Raw genomic sequence first — 15,849 nt, forward strand, 5'->3', positions numbered from 1 at the left:
GAAGAGGTATAGAAAAAAACCCCATGCAATATATAACTGTAAGAAAGCCAAGCATGTATATACAGCACATAAACTACAGATTACCTGCAGGCACAGGTGGGAAGGACCAGCTGCGCACTATGGAGCTGAGTACAAAAGGCTTCATTTTCATTCAGCCACAGGAAGGAATGGCCAAGGGATTCCAACACCATTCTGAAGTGCTGCTTGGCAGAACCAGCCCTTTAAAGCTTTCTGGTTTAAAAAAAAGTCAGATTTTGAAATTGGCTGAAGTTGGACTTCTTTGAGCTACGCTTTTGGACTCCTCAGCCATGCTTTGCAGGTTCTTGCTGCACAGTTAAGGGCTGGAAATTCACATTCTCTCAAAGCAAAACTGGAGGGGTTTGGTTTCTGGTTAGACCAAAGCATCTTAAAACACCTAGTAGTAACAGCAGAGAAAGTGTTAAGGTGGCAGCTGCAGCTATCTGTGGTCTTTTATTCCACAGCGTTTCAGCACTTACCAGACCAAAGATGTTGTAACTGCCTGAAGAGGATGCCAAGTTCAGGACCACGTAATTATTTACTTAGCAACTTTTCCTAATCTCACAGCACTGTTGTGAACTGGTAGTACACTTAGGTTAAATATTAATGCATCTGCATTTACATTTGGCATTTAAAGAGCCTTTGTTGACCACGAACACACCCAAACATCAGAAAGCACCAACATTGTGTGCATGCATTAAGGCACCAGCCAGAGCTTCAGATTTCTTTGTTTTGGCAGGGAAACACATAATCTCTCCCAAAGGCTGAAGCTGCAGAGCTGCAGCACCCAGCCGGGGCACAGCACCCAGCCGGGGGGGACCTCTAGTGGCCCAGCACTCCCGTCCTCCCTCCTCAAGTCCACACCAGTTTGCATGTTTCCACTCTATTTTTTCACATCACCTCCGAGATTTCAGTCCACTTTCTGCAACATGGTACTGAGCACTTGATGTCTCAACCCTAAACCCTGCAGGTACCAGGCTGCAGTGACTCATGAAAGCAACAGTAAAAGCAATGTGGTCTTGAAAGGAGTTCTTGGCCCCATAGCAGCGCTCTGGCTGCCTGCAGGCATTTGGGAACAGTGAAGAATTATTATTGAAGAAGCATGGTCACTTTGCGGCCCACAATTACCAAACAGCTGCCCTGAATTCAGAACATGGGTGGCAGAAATATAGCTGTTTAAGAAGGGAGAAATGGAAGGGAGGTGGGACCCAAGTACAATCGGCAAGGGGTAGATGACACTTGAGAGCTGGCAAAACCCATAAATTCTCATGGTCACTTGCTCTAAGACACTGTTACAGAAAAGATAAAAACCCCCAAGAGTAACAGCAGAAGAGCTCACAGGGAAATGTTTGTCTCCATTTCTTTCCAAGACCTTACAGGTCAGAAAGGTTCAGGTACTGAAGTAGTAAAGACAAACTTAACACAACTCATCTCTCCCTCAGCAAATCACATGATTGATGGGATGCTCCTTCACTATACATGTATTCATAAAAGACAGACTGTGCTGATGGACAAAAGCTGCTGTTTACCAAGCAAGATGCATTGTGCAGCTGACAACTGCTCACTCAAGTCTACAGGTCTTAATATTGAAGGGTTACAGAGCAGACTGAACAAAGCTATAGAACAAACCCAAACCCACCAGAGTGCACATGAATTAAGACCACTGAAGCCAGCGAATGCTGTTTCAACCTTCATAAACCCCACACTGAACAGTGTATCATCTTATTTTTCCCTTGGTTAACGGAAGCAGCAATCTCCCTGAAGAATTAAGGTATTTCTCCTGCTGCAGACCCATCTGAGGCCTGTTGGATGTTGAATAAAAAGTTACACTCGCTTAACTTTTTCCACTAACCAACACCGCAGAGATCAGAACAACCTCTTAAACAACCTTGCTTAGATTGTCCAAGTTTCTTTGCTCTTCAGGCATTCTAACAAGCAAATGTTATGTTAATCTAATCTGACTGCATTAATGTTATCAAAGATAGGGACAGAGGGTGTCTGTTCGGTCGGTAAGAAATAAAACCTCTTCAGGCACAAAGAAATAACAAAGTCTCCACCCCAAAAGATGACTGTCTCTCTTCAATTTACCTAGAGTGGTAATAGTACTGAGGAGATGATAGGATTGTCACCCTCCTTCATGAAATAAAATCAGAGGCACAGGTGTCAAAAACCACAAGCATGTTATGACCTGAGGTCACAGCAATTGCATTCAGGTCCCTCACAGTAACAGCTCTCATCACCAAGTAATCCAGAGGCTCTTCTTTTCCAACAAACCGAAACCAGAGGACTTTGAAAACAAAGTAAGTGTTAGATCTCTTAAGTATAGGCAGGTACACTCTAAACACATTCACTGCTTACTTCATTATCTATTACAAGCTTAAATTATAATACTTAATCTAAACTGTTTGCCCAGTTTAAATAATGAGCATTAGCTAAGATGCAGAGAAGTGTTTTTATTGCAAGCACAGTGAGCAGAAAGTAGGTTGCATCTCACATGAGTGTGAGTGAGGGCAGATTTAAACCACACACCCTTACAGTGCTCATTGCTGTCAGGTGTACATCATTTCTGCCATGTGAGACATTTTCTTTGGGATATACAAGTAATATTCCATGTATCCCGAAAGATCTTCAATAGTCACATCATCCACAAAGGCCCTGGCTTGCTCAGAACAAGAGCGTGGAGAGCTTGAGGGAGTTCTTGATGGCAAAGACTGGGAGTGATCCTCAGAAACTGTTCTTCTATCAGGTGCCAACGGGAGGGTGTTCTGCAAGCCAGAGAATTTGTACACTTCCATATCTTGCCATCGTTTACACTGACAGGCTTTATCTGCACATGCACACGGCTTATTTGTGTTCAGCCTGGACATCGACTGAAAATCAGAAAGCTCTGTAGTCTTTAGGCTTGCTTTAGATTCTAGAGAAGCTGGAGAGTTCTCCTGTCTGTTCTTTGACACTGACTGCATAGCAGAAGCTTCCAAAGACTCAACATCAGCTCCTTTATGGCCAACGTCAGAAGCAACACTGCATCGTTCGTGTGCACAAGCTTCCTTTGGGGCTGGCATGCCATAGCCACTGCTGTCGTCTTGGACATCATTTTGGCTCTTATGCACTAGCTGGTTGCACGTGGAATGTGACTTTGTGCTGCAATGGATAAACTTGGGAGGATGAAGAATTGGAGACTTGGAACGCCTGCGACGCGGGGTTCTCACAACTCCTCTTGAAGGCTTCTTCATAGATCTGCCAGGGAAAGATACAAAAGAGAGTGAAGATTCGCTAAAAGACATAATGCTGGATTATGAGCAACACTGGGCAAAACCTCTACTGCATTTATATTGCTTGCATGAGCTTTAAGTTCAGAGTATTTGCTTAGGGTATTCTGCTATCTTGAAATTTGACTTTATTCCAGCCAAGCAGCTGTATAAAATATAAAAGGAACACCTAAGAAATGAAATCTCAAGTGCATGGTTTTAAGGTTAGAAAATGAGTAAAGCATGTGAGACATGACAAAAGAACTTATTAGGGAAGGACAAAGCATGAGAAGACAGCACCAAACTAATGAATCAAGGGCAAAGGGTCATTTTGTTTCAGCAGGAGATGAGCAAGAAGTTCTGCATAGACACCCCAGAAACCAATTCTTTATTTTAATCTAGTTTCCAAGGCAGTGACAGCTTCTGCAGTGACAAACAATGACGGAAAGAGACGCATTCATGATTGTCTGATTCAAAAACAGCAGTTCACACTTACATTAAGATACATCTATGTTTAGCAACCTATAGGTAAACAGCATTTCCTTTCACTTCACATACTTGTAAGTAAGAATAGTCGTCACATATGAACATAAAAAGGTGGTGTAGAGTATTTTAAATAGTTCCTTAATAAAGAAAACTTGAGTCCCCTGTTTAGAAGTGTAGTTACTAGGAACCCTGTCTATTTAAAATTCCCTTTCAATGCAGTATCATTTGAAGTAGTCTGATATTCCCAAGCTTCTCTTACCCATGCCAGGTTTCCTTAGAATTACACACACTCTTAGGTATGGTTTCATCTGCCACTGTTCTAACTAGTGCTCTTGGACTTGTCCCTTCACCCACAGAGAGAGAAGCAGTAGATCTGTGAAAGACAGAGTGAAAAGTTAACACCTCAGACTGGTCAGCATTATGAATGTGAAACAAATATGAAACTTCTTTCCCAGAAAAGATTGCTCCAAATCATTTACAATAGGTCTTAAAAGACCTGCCCACAAAGACAACCGAAATCAGAAGTGTTTACACATTCCTATCTCAAAAGTTTGTATAACAGACTCTTTCACCAAACATGATGCCATTCAGCAACTAGTCTGCAAATCCCAACTCCACATGTCGATGACGAAGCACACACAATGGCTCAGTTTCAGTTTCCCAGGAGAGGGGAGGGGAAAAACACCATCACTGAAGAAACACGTCTCTTTTTCCAGAGACAAATAAGCCATTCTTTCCTAAAAATAAATGTCCTTTGGACATAAGAAGACTTTGTTTAACTGAAGAACACTTAAGTCTTTGTCTAAAAAAACAAGCTAAAACTTCATTCTTCAATCACTTAAGCAACAGATTTTGTGTCAGATCTTCAACTTCTATTCAAGTCAGGGACCTTAGAGGATTTACTAACTTTTCTGGTGCTATAAATTCATCCCAAACTCCCATTTTCCAGAAGCTGTAATAATCCCAAGGATAACTTTTTCCACATTGCAACTTCACATATTGCACTGGAATTCACAAGGAAATTGTTTTCCATATCCTGTGTTAAATTAGTTTGTAAGCAGGGCGGATTCCCTGAACAGTGAAAATTAGACCCTACTCTCTGATCTAGGACAGGGTTAACTGATATTTAAGAGTCCCAACTATTAGTCAAGCATCAGCTATTTTTTATTTAAAGGACAGTGAACACAGAGCAGAAAACTGAAGGCCAACAGCAAAAACTCCAAACTAAATATGCCTGACCCGAGGAGTGGGACTAGAGATACTGAAGAAATGAGAGGCATTTGTGTGGTTATTATTTCTAATGAGTTTAATTACTTAAATGAAAGATAGCTTTAAAAGCCCATCTACTCACAGTGTAAGTTCTATGGTAATTCTAGCTACTACCTTGATATTTACATACTACCGCACCTACACTTTCAGTTACTGGCATAACTGTATTACTGACAACAGCTTACTGAAACACAGGACTGTATAGGTAATGTGTAATGGTGCACATCCATCAGCAGAAAACACATCACATAGCAGCCTTTCAGTTTTTAATTTCAGATAAAAATGGTCATCATCAAGAGAAGACACATGCTGTTTGTGTTCTGCTACCTGGGACAGGAAGGGTAGGTTGGATCTCCCACAAAGCATGACAACACAAAAAGTATTCTTTCCCATTTAGTGATTTTGATTATAAATAGGAAATTTGTAAGTGGCAGCAATGAAAATAGTTTGTGTGGGAATCATGCACTGAATGAGTTACACTCTCCTTTTCTGACATGGAAAGAACATTCCTCTCCTGGGAAAAGATGGGAGTTTATTCTCATGACAGGCTTCCAGAGCCATTACAATATGCTAAGTTCTGTAATAGAGTTCTAGTGCTACAGCCACAACCTCTGGCAGCCAGACTCACGCCAAAATTCATTTCAAGCATGCTGTCAGTTACTGACAATCATGAGGTTTGTTTCAAGCCTGTTGGGAGCTAGCAGGGATCAAACAAACTACAGTCCCTTGAGAAGGGCAGGCTATAGCTAGTGAATTTATTTCAGCTTAACTACAATGTTTTAAGGCCTAAACCTTTGCAATTACCTGATTTCTTCACATGTAACAGCAAAAGTGTTCCTTTTGAGTCCATTTGTAATACTCTCTGTACCTCCCCGTGGTGTTACTTACCCAGCTGTGTCAACTCTCAGCTTTTTGAATGCTGTCTGCAGGCTTTCCTCTTCTCCATCCTTAGCTTCCGTTTTCATTATTGGGATGGCCAGAAGGTGTCAGAGTTACCATGTACTGCTACAAGCATAAAAAAAAAGCACATGGAAATAAGAACCAATGCATTGTTAAAAACATTAGTTGCCCAGCAGCACCATAATACATGAAAACAAACTCAAAATAGCACGCTGAGCACATAAGGCTGAGGTCATTCTAGCTGAACATTTTTGAAAGTTGATTCAGAACAAGCTGAAGATACCCAAAAAGAGAAGAGTCTCTTGTACAAGTGCATAGGTGAATTAGCAATTTCAAGTAAAAACTGGTGTCACAGAGATGGTGTCTTGCCCATCTGTTACAGTCCAGACTCTTCTATTCATCTTACAGTGTTACCAAAATAATCCCAGAAGAGGTGAAAGGCAGAAGGAACACCACTGTTAGAAACAGTCAACTTCCTACAACTGCTATTTCCAGCTTTGGGACTTGATGTTACGTATATAAAAAAAAAACCAAACCAACAGATTTTCCTTAAAATGAGATAAAAATTAAACAAAATCTTTCGATCTTATGTCTAGATCCCAGCAAGTTACACAATCCTATCAGAACATGGCACTGTGATTGCAAATAGCCATTAAAACTTTCTGATACCAGCTGTTGAACAAGTACAAATGCCAATTAGAGCACAAACAGCAAAGTGTGAGCCTGGTTTAAATAAAAAAAGGAACTGATAAAAACTGCCTGATGTATTTTTTTTTTTAATCTACCCTGCCCATCAGTTAACCTAGCTACAAAGGAATCTCAAATCTTTCTAATTTGATGCTCCTCATTGCCTTACACTTCTGTAATCACATGCACATGCTACACCAGCCACGCTTCAGCTGAAAAAAGACCTGGTAAAGGTTTGCTTCCTTTGTTTATGCTGAGCAAAAACCACTGACAACAGCAAGTCTCAGTTCTACTCCAAAGTAACTCAAGCTCAGTACCTGTTGAAGTTTACCTGGCTGATTAACCTGCTTTTGACTTGACTACTTCTGGAAAAACAGGGCCATTTCGGGTGAGTGCCATTAGTGCAGGAGCCTCCTGGCCACACCATCTGGGTTGTGACAAGATCATCTCCTCACTCTTTATTATTAAATTGCAAGGTTGTCACACTTGACAACATTCTACAATGAGATCGGTTTGGTAGACAAGGGGAGAGCAGTGGATGTTTTCTACCTGGACTTCAGTAACGCTTTCGTGTCTCCCACAAGACCCTCACAGAGGAGGTGATGATAAACCATCACTGGATGATTAGTCAGTGACATGGACTGAAAGAGAAGCGCAACAATTGGGCCCAAAGGGTGGCAATCATTGACATAAAGTCTAGTTGGAGGTCAGTAACTAGCAGGGCACTTCAAGGTACAGGGCCCAGTGCTGTTCATCATCTTCATTAAAGATCTGGATGATGTGGCAGAGTGTTCCTTCAACAAGTTTGCTGATGACACCAAACTGGGATGGGGGGGCTAAGGGACAACAACAGGCTGGAAAAAGGGGCCAACAGGAACCTCATGAACTTCAATGAGGGGCAAGTGCAAAGCCCTGTTCCAGCAGAGGAACAAACCCATGTGCCAGTACAGCTTTGCAGAAAAGGCCCTTGGGGTCTTGGATGGACCAGGATGGACACAACCCAGCAGTGTGTCTTTGTGGCAAAGGGACTAACGGTATCCTGAGGTCAAGGGAGCTGATCCTTCCCTCTGTTCAGCTGGAATGCTGCACTCAGCACTGGGCTCCCTGCTACAGGAGACACTGACATGCCAGAAAGAATCCAGTGAACAGCCACAAAGATGATGAAGGAACTGGAACATCTCTCCTGCTAGGAAAGGCTGAGAAAACCAGGACTGTTCAGCCAGAAAAAGGCTCAGGAGGGATCTCATCAACATATATATAAATACCAGAAGAGTAGGTACAAAGAGGACAAGAGCCCAGCTCTTCTCGGTGGTGCCCAGCGACAGGACCAGGGTGCCTGAGCACACACTAGAACGGAGGAGATGCTGCTGTCTGAGCATAAGGAAAGACTTTGCTGTGAGGGTGACTGAGCCTGGGGAGGATATGGAGTCTCCCTCCTTGGAGATACACAAAAGCTACCTGGACATGGTCCAGAGCAACCGGCTTGAGGTGGCCCCCCTTGAGCAAGGGGGTTGAGTCTCCAGAAATCTCTTCTGTGATTCTGTATCTTCTTGATGCACTAAGAATCCTTTACAAAAGTAATTATCCAAACCCAGGCAACTATAACAGCTCTTGTAACAACACACTTACATAGAGCACTAACTCTACTCACTAATACAGCAACAACGCCTACATTAGTACTACTTTTAGCAACAAAGCACCAGCTTTTCTATAGCATGAGGTGTCTGTGAAGAGAGAGGAACTTGAACCTCTGCAGCTCAGTTATTTCTGCAGCTACTGACTGATCATCTCTGCTCCCTCACAGCCTCATTCCAGCTGGAGGTGGCAGCTCTCCCTGCTGTTGTTCCAGCTGTGATTTCATCTGGACACCTCGCATTGCAGACAGCTATTATGAGACACGTCGAAGGCTAATGTATCACAACAACGTCAAGGAACACGCTGTCCAGTGAGTCAGACAGCAAGTAAACATGAGAGGAGGAAGCCAACACACAGATTGACAACATGATGCTCATCTGAGCAAGTTATTACTTCATGTACTCTTAATTAGATACTACTGCTTGAGTGAAACACATGAAATCTTGCTTCAGTAAGATTCCCCCTTCACCCCCCAAAAAAATTACTTAAAATAAATCAGCCTACAGCTTTTTTTAACACCAAACCCCTCTATTAGATAGCCTCAGCAAGAAGACAAAAAAGCTTTCAAATCATAGCATCACAGAAAAGTTAGGGTTGGAAGAGACCTTAAGATCACCAAGTTCCAACCCCCCTGCCATGGGCAGGGACACCTCACACTAGATCATGTCACCCAAGACCCTGTCCCACCTGGCCTTGAACACTGCCAGGGATGGAACATTCACAACTTCCTTGGGCAACCCATTCCAGTGCCTCAGCACCCTCTCAGTAAAGAATTTCTAATATCTAATCTAAACTTCCTCTGTTTTAAGTTTGGACCCATCACCCCTTGTCCTACCACTACAGCCCCTAATGAAGAGTCACTCGCCAGCATCCTTATAGGTTCCCTTCAGATACTGGAAGGCTGCTATGAGGTCTCCACGCAGCCTTCTCTTCTCCAGGCTGAACAGCCCCAACTTTCTCAGCCTGTCTTCATATGGGAGGTGCTCCAGCCACTGATCGTCCTCGTGGCCTCCTCTGGACTTGTTCCAACAGTTCCATGTCCTTTTGATGTTGAGGACACCAGAACTGCACACAATGCTCCAAGTGAGGTCTCACGAGAGCAGAGTAGAGTGGCAGGATCACCTCCTTTGACCTGCAAATCACACTACATTATTCAAAACACTACCAATTTTAGACTATATATTTCATGCTGCCCTTCATCACTGACACAGTAACCAAAGTTTAATGTTGCATCAAAAAACCATCGAGCCTTCTGCTCTTCATATCCTAGGAAAACACACATCTTCCCCTTCCCACTCTATGTCCAGCTCTTCCCTGCAATACACAACCATTACCCCGGCGCTACAAGACACCCAGCACCGCTCATGAAGTTACAACGCACAAGCGCAGCCCTTCGGTTAAAGGCAGGCTAGACCAGGGGCGGGCAGCCCCGAACCGGGATGCCAGCCCCAGAGTACCACCCGGGCAATGAGACGAGAGCAGCCGCGGTTCCCCTCCCGCCCGGCGTCTCATGAGCTCCTCACAGGCTCTCACACCCCGGTATTTGCCGCCCGCACCTGGGGACCCCCGGCCCAGTTCCTGCCCCCAACCCCGAGGCGGAGCACAACGAACACGGCGGCCTCAGCGCAGAGCGAGGCCCCATCGAGGCGGGGGTGACTCAGCACAAGCCCCGCGCCCCGCCGGGGAAGCCCCGGAACTCTCCTCCCCACCCACCACTAGGGCAGCGCCGGCAGCTCCAGACACTCGGGGGCACGGTCCCACAGCGGGGACACAACAGCCTCACCGGCCCCGTCCGCGGGGCAGCGCGCAGGGACCCGCGGCAGGGACCCGCGGCAGGGACCCGCGGCAGGGACCCGCGGCAGGGACCCGCGGCAGGGACCCGCGGCAGGGACCCGCGGCAGGGACCCGCGGCAGGGACCCGCGGCAGGGACCCGCGGCAGGGACCCGCGGCAGGGACCCGCGGCAGGGACCCGCGGCAGGGACCCGCGGCAGGGACCCGCGGCAGGGACCCGCGGCAGGGACCCGCGGCAGGGACCCGCGGCAGGGACCCGCGGCAGGGACCCGCGGCAGGGACCCGCGGCAGGGACCCGCGGCAGGGACCCGCGGCAGGGACCCGCGGCAGGGACCCGCGGCAGGGACCCGCGGCAGGGACCCGCGGCAGGGACCCGCGGCAGGGACCCGCGGCAGGGACCCGCGGCAGGGACCCGCGGCAGGGACCCGCGGCAGGGACCCGCGGCAGGGACCCGCGGCAGGGACCCGCGGCAGGGACCCGCGGCAGGGACCCGCGGCAGGGACCCGCGGCAGGGACCCGCGGCAGGGACCCGCGGCAGGGACCCGCGGCAGGGACCCGCGGCAGGGACCCGCGGCAGGGACCCGCACTCACCGCGCCCGCCCGAGAGCCCGGCCCAAGCCGCGCACCGCCCGCGCCGGAAACGACAGCGGCCGAGGGAACCGAACTGCGGCGGGAGGTGGGCGGTAGCGCATGCGTATATCCGCGGGCCGGTGACCTCACTTCCTGTTGTGCTCCGCGCCCCACCTACCACCCCGAGCGTGAGGCGGCGGTGAGTGGGGTCGTGGGGTCCTTGTGCCCCCGGTCTAATGAGAGTGGCCGCACGAAGGGGCGAGAGGCGGCGAGGCCGCCGGCGCTGGAGGGGCCCCGGGGAGCTAGCGGAGCCTTGACGGGGCTCGGGTGGCGGGAGGCTGCGGCGGCAGCGGGGACTTCGGGACCGTCCGGTAGGCAAGGGCCTGCGGGGGTGCGGCGGCAGCGTGGGCCTGTGTTGCGTGTGGCGCCGGCCACTTGTTCGATGCAGCTGTCGGGGGGACGTGCTGGGTTCTAAGGAGCGCGGAGCTGGAGCTCGCGGTGAGACGTAGCGGGCTGCTCGGGAGGTTGCCTCCAGCCGCGTCGCTTCGGTGCTGTACAGACTGCGTGTGTCCGGACCTCGCCATATCGCCGGTTCCTGTGTTTCAGTGTGTTCTGTATGGCACGGCTGGCTGCACGCTGAGAGCTCATCCATGGACTTGGAAGCTAAAGATGAAGAGGAAGAGAGTCTGCAAACGGCTTTCAAAAAGCTGAGAGTGGATGCAGCAGGGTGAGTGACAGAAAGCACCGTGTCATGTGTCAGTGTCTTTTGTATTTGGTTTCTGTTGTTTTGCATCTCAAAACAAATGTCATTTGAGAGAAGGTTCCTTACTGTGCAAGAGGAGACAACTGCATCGCTTCTGATGAAATGCAGTCTTTGCAACTAATAGGCAAAGCAGTACTTTATTACTGGCTAATTTTAACATGATAGCCAACTGAAATTACACAGTGACTGCATAAAATGACTTGCCCAAAGCAGCAAATCCACTCTTAACTGTTGTGATAGCCTTAGTGATACAGAGGTTGTTTGGCTGCTGGTGTCTTCAGCTGCTATAGTGGGTGAAGATCTGTTTGGAAAGTGTCCACAGGACACACCAGCACTTCACAGTGTGCTGGGCAGCTCAGTCCCACTGGAAATCATCAGGCTAGATATGAGCACTGATAGTTTCTGATTTCAGGGGATTTTGTAGAGTGAAACGTCTCCAGTCTTTATTATACTAAAAACTTATTCTATGACACACCAGGTATACTGGTAGTATGGAGTAAAAGAATGTTTTGTAAAAGTAGGAGTTAATAAAATTAGGCAGTCTAACATTTTGTGAGTTCACTAGAAGTCTTTTGGGAATTCACAAAGAGAAAGCTTTGTATCAATAATTAATGTTACCTTGTGAATTCATCTCCATGGCTATCAGTACTGCAAACTCATTACTTCCTCTGCATGTTAAAATACGTTTTGCTTTGCTACTCATTTCCTCTACTTCAGGAGGCCTTCTGTTAAATGTCGGAAAAAAATAGCTGTGCTCTAACAAGGAACTACTTATTAAGCGTACTACTTTTGACATACTACCAGTGACAGACTGTGTGGAATTCTGGTTGATTCCTGATGACATCTTCTTAAGCAAAAGAAGATCTTGTTTTGCAGGCATGTATTTCGACCAGCTCAAGTCTTGTGACTAATACCTTAAGATCAACTTTGGGCAGAGTACTTGGGCTCTTCTGCTAGAATTTCAGCCTCATTTCTTATGATTTTCCCATCCCATATTCCAAGTCACACATACAGCATCATAATGCAGATTCATGTGCTGAGGCATTTATGTTGTCTGGTCCTCCTGTGCATGTTTATCTGGGAAATTTAATGAGAAATAAACTGGCAACCTGTTCTGTCTGTTGTACCTCATCCATTTCTCCACTGACTCCTCCTCACGCTGCTGCTATGGGTTCCCAACTTTGCATTTTAGATGAGTAGGAATCTGTCTTTAACAACTATTGTCTGACAAGAACATTTGGAACATGACTTTACATTCCTTTAATGTATCATTTTGGTACAAATAGGGCATGACATCAGCCTCTGGGCATTTTGGCCTGCTGTCATTTTATCTCACCTATCTTTAGATACTTCACTGAGGTCAGTATAGTAAGAGTGGTTAGATAAATCTGTAATATCCTGTTTCTAACCACTCACTATAGGAGAAGCTAAGGCTCCAAACTTCAAGCTTCTTAGTGAAGCATTTAAAGTGAATAGGCTGAATTTAGACCTCCAAAGCATCATGTTCAGGCATTACTATAAAGTGGCATTCCCCTTTCTACTCAGATGTATTGCGGCTCTGTCTGTTGGTGACGGGACGATGCTAAGAACAGCACGAGCAGCTGTGGATGGAGCCAAGCAACAGACTGTCTGCTCAAAGGAAGCGTGGCATGGGTAAAACACCGTTCACTGGGCCCTGCTGGTGGTTCTGGTTTGAAACATTTAACACTTGAATACTGTTTCCAGTGCATGTTGTTAATTAGTTGCTTCAACATATCTCTTCTCTCCTTTATTACAAAACTTTACCTTAACTGTTTGATACGGTGTTTTTTAAGATGATTTCACCAAAGACTTTAAAACCAATATTACCTCTTAGGGTACTTAAAACTTTCTTGTCTGCTGATTTCCTCAGAAGTCCTTTTGTTCAAGCCTTACACCTTGCAACCCCCTCTCACCTTTTTGTTGGGTTGTTTTATTTCTGTATTGAAGTACCTGGATATTCAGGATTCTGGCAGCAGCTCCACCAGATATCCAGGTTCTGCACTACAGTTCAGTTGGGATGACAGAGTATCATTTGGTTAACAGAGAAGATCTGGGGGGAAGTACCTTTAAATAAGGGCTCTTTGTATGTGTCTTCTTTGGAGGAGCCCATATTTCTTCAGCCTTCTCCACTGTTCCTCTCAGAGATTGAGTGACCAGTCACCTGGGTTTTCTAAGCAGAAAAGTTAAAAAGAACCCAACGTATTCTAAAACATTTTTAGCCACAGTTTAGAGCTTATTGAGCTATGGTGTAGAGTCTGGAGTTACCAACTTGCTCACCTGTTATCACCCTGCAGGTGTGTGAGAAAGCCTTCCAGAGGATCAGCCAGAGTCCCACGTCGCAGGCGCTCCAAGTCTCCCGTCCTACATCCTCCCAAGTTCACTTACTGCAATATGAAAGCCAACAACCAGCTGAAACACAAAACCCAGGCAGATATGTCAAAGAGTGGCATAAGCTCAGACGTTTTTGTCCCAGCAGAACACGGTACGAAGGACAGGCACGATTCTCACTTTGACACCAGTGATGACAAAACTGAGCCTTTGGAAGCTTTCACTGCTGAAGAGCCTTTGGAGAAGTCAGGAGAGAATTGTCCTACTCTCTCCTCATCCTTTGAGACTAGCTTGCATTCTAGCCAGACCTCAGATTTCCAGTCGTTATCCATGCTTAGCAATGGCAGGCAGTGCCCTTGCACGGACAAGAAATGTCAGTGCCAACAGTGGCGAACCATGGAAGTATACTCCTTCTCTGGCTTACGGAGTGTCCTGTCAGAGTGCGAGAAGGCAGTCTTAGGAGTCCACACCCAGTCTCTTCAGAATAGATCCCCGTGTGGGACAGCCTCATCAAGTTCTCCTAGGTCTTGTTCTGAGCAAGCTCGAGCCTTTGTGGATGACGTGACTATTGAAGATCTCTCGGGATACATGGAATACTACTTATATATTCCCAAGAAGATGTCTCATATGGCAGAAATGATGTATACTTGACTGAAAGCAATAGAGAATCCTGAGTCAGTCTGTGATAATGGTTGGGTTAAATGCCTTGTCAGTGCCATGTTTTCACTGCTGTGTGTTTGATCAGATATTTCCTTGCCTCATACAGTTTAGTTTTTTAATAAAATGAAAAATGGAATATAGTTTCTGAGCTTAGTTCTAAAAAGAATGCACTAAAGTCTGCATACATTAACAAAAGCACTGTAGATCAAATGACTCCCCTCGGGTTTGAGTTTGTGCTGTGGATATTCAAGCTCTGTAGTGCTGTTTTCACTATCGTTTTTGGGGGGGAAAAGGCCTTTTTTTTTTCCTGAAATTTTGCAGTGTTTGGAAGGTTCTTTTTAATGTGTCCCAGTACTAAAGAGTAATGATTCATAGCTACAGCACTATCCTCGTCCTGCTCTAGGGAGAAGAGTGAGCAGGCATTCAGCATTTTGGATAGGATGAATCTCCTTTCCTCAGACACTACCTGGCTTTTTTTTAGTTGGATCCCATTGTGAATTCCTCCTCCCAGACGTATTGGGAGGTCCATAATGTGCAAGTGTGCACTTGGACCCTTCCATAAGTTAACTAGCTCTCTCTTAAGCAGTTCTATTTTTCTGCAGATAAGCAAAGCTCTTAGAAGCAAGAGTATATTTTGTTATTTGTGCTTTACAGATGGAATAATTTAGGGGGGAGTGAAGCAGGCTAACAGTTTTTTTGGGCCATGTCTCAGAAGTGGAGATGGTGGAACCATCTATAGAGGTTGCTTCTGAGGATGTTTGATACACAAAGCATTGTGGAGAGGTAATAAAGAAGTGTGTATCATACAGGCTTTGTGGTGTAGAGCTATAACATTCCTTCTGGTTGAAAATACTGAAATAAAACATTTTGTTGCTGAGACTTGCATTAATAAATGTTTGTCAAACCCCAGCAAATTAAAGACTGAATAATTTGACTTACACCCATCTCCCCTCAAGACCTCTTCTTTAAAGAAAAACCCACCTTAAAGCGTGCTTTCGGTGCCAGCTGTACACACGTGATAAACAACTGTTTGAATACTGCAGTTTTTTACTTACATGCTTAAAACAGTAATCAGCAAGCCAAGGATCACAAGCAGTTGTACGAAAATAAATCTGAGCAGATACGGACAGTTGGCCTCGTGTCCTGTGCTAGAGAAGTCTCGGACATTCTAGTTGGTAATTGCTGTCTGTAGATATTACCCATCATCCCTCAATTTACACTACAAATCCAGGAAGCACAGATTTTAAAAGTTCAAATAGATCCAAGTAAGTTAACATAAGAATACAACTAAAGCAGTTGTTTTGTTCCCAAGTGTCATGCTGTTACTGAGCATGAAATATTTGCTCAGTCTCAAATTAAATTGATTTCTAAATTCTCTTGCATGAGTATTTCACTGTCTCCTTCACCTGCCTCTTTCAGCACTATTCTGCGCACCCACACATGCACAGTTCTGGTTTGCTTTGCTTTCCCTT

At 45.8% G+C, this 15,849-nt stretch overlaps 2 protein-coding genes across 10 annotated transcripts; one reads left to right on the plus strand and one right to left on the minus strand.

The window, feature by feature from the left end:
• Positions 1 to 92: 92 nt before the first annotated feature.
• OSER1 (oxidative stress responsive serine rich 1) lies at positions 93 to 10,706 on the minus strand. Of its 7 annotated transcripts, none has more exons than XM_080627964.1 (5): positions 10,627 to 10,706; positions 5,910 to 6,026; positions 4,012 to 4,125; positions 2,554 to 3,255; positions 93 to 231 (listed from the first exon to the last, which is right to left on the minus strand). In XM_080627964.1, exons 2-4 carry the CDS (start codon positions 5,984 to 5,986, stop codon positions 2,568 to 2,570), a joined length of 879 nt encoding a protein of 292 aa, XP_080484090.1. In that variant the 5' UTR covers positions 5,987 to 6,026; positions 10,627 to 10,706; the 3' UTR covers positions 93 to 231; positions 2,554 to 2,567. The 7 variants fall into 7 exon arrangements, with proteins under 7 accessions (XP_080484090.1, XP_080484091.1, XP_080484089.1 ...); XM_080627965.1 differs by lacking the exon at positions 93 to 231 and adding an exon at positions 273 to 415; XM_080627963.1 differs by lacking the exon at positions 93 to 231 and having other exon boundaries at positions 2,452 to 3,255.
• Position 10,707: 1 nt separating this feature from the next.
• Positions 10,708 to 15,254, plus strand: LOC308226332 (oxidative stress-responsive serine-rich protein 1-like). 3 transcript variants are annotated; one of them, XM_080627975.1, is made up of 4 exons: positions 10,708 to 10,804; positions 11,212 to 11,332; positions 12,914 to 13,021; positions 13,684 to 15,254. In XM_080627975.1, exons 2-4 carry the CDS (start codon positions 11,256 to 11,258, stop codon positions 14,366 to 14,368), a joined length of 870 nt encoding a protein of 289 aa, XP_080484101.1. In that variant the 5' UTR covers positions 10,708 to 10,804; positions 11,212 to 11,255; the 3' UTR covers positions 14,369 to 15,254. The 3 variants fall into 3 exon arrangements, with proteins under 3 accessions (XP_080484101.1, XP_080484099.1, XP_080484100.1); XM_080627973.1 differs by lacking the exon at positions 10,708 to 10,804 and adding an exon at positions 10,811 to 11,103; XM_080627974.1 differs by lacking the exon at positions 10,708 to 10,804 and adding an exon at positions 10,811 to 10,976.
• Positions 15,255 to 15,849: the final 595 nt, after the last annotated feature.

This window comes from Psittacula echo (genome assembly GCF_963264785.1).
Source record: "Psittacula echo genome assembly, chromosome: 12".
NCBI lineage: Eukaryota > Metazoa > Chordata > Aves > Psittaciformes > Psittacidae > Psittacula > Psittacula echo.

Coding starts and splice junctions, on each gene's coding strand:
- LOC308226332 (XM_080627975.1), top strand. CDS start 11,256: ATGGACTTGGAAGCTAAAGATGAAGAGGAAGAGAGTCTGCAAACGGCT. Junction 11,333..12,913: donor CTGAGAGTGGATGCAGCAGG/GTGAGTGACAGA, acceptor CTTTCTACTCAG/ATGTATTGCGGCTCTGTCTG. Junction 13,022..13,683: donor TCAAAGGAAGCGTGGCATGG/GTAAAACACCGT, acceptor ATCACCCTGCAG/GTGTGTGAGAAAGCCTTCCA.
- OSER1 (XM_080627964.1), bottom strand. CDS start 5,986: ATGAAAACGGAAGCTAAGGATGGAGAAGAGGAAAGCCTGCAGACAGCA. Junction 4,126..5,909: donor CTGAGAGTTGACACAGCTGG/GTAAGTAACACC, acceptor TGTCTTTCACAG/ATCTACTGCTTCTCTCTCTG. Junction 3,256..4,011: donor TCTAAGGAAACCTGGCATGG/GTAAGAGAAGCT, acceptor TTTCCCTGGCAG/ATCTATGAAGAAGCCTTCAA.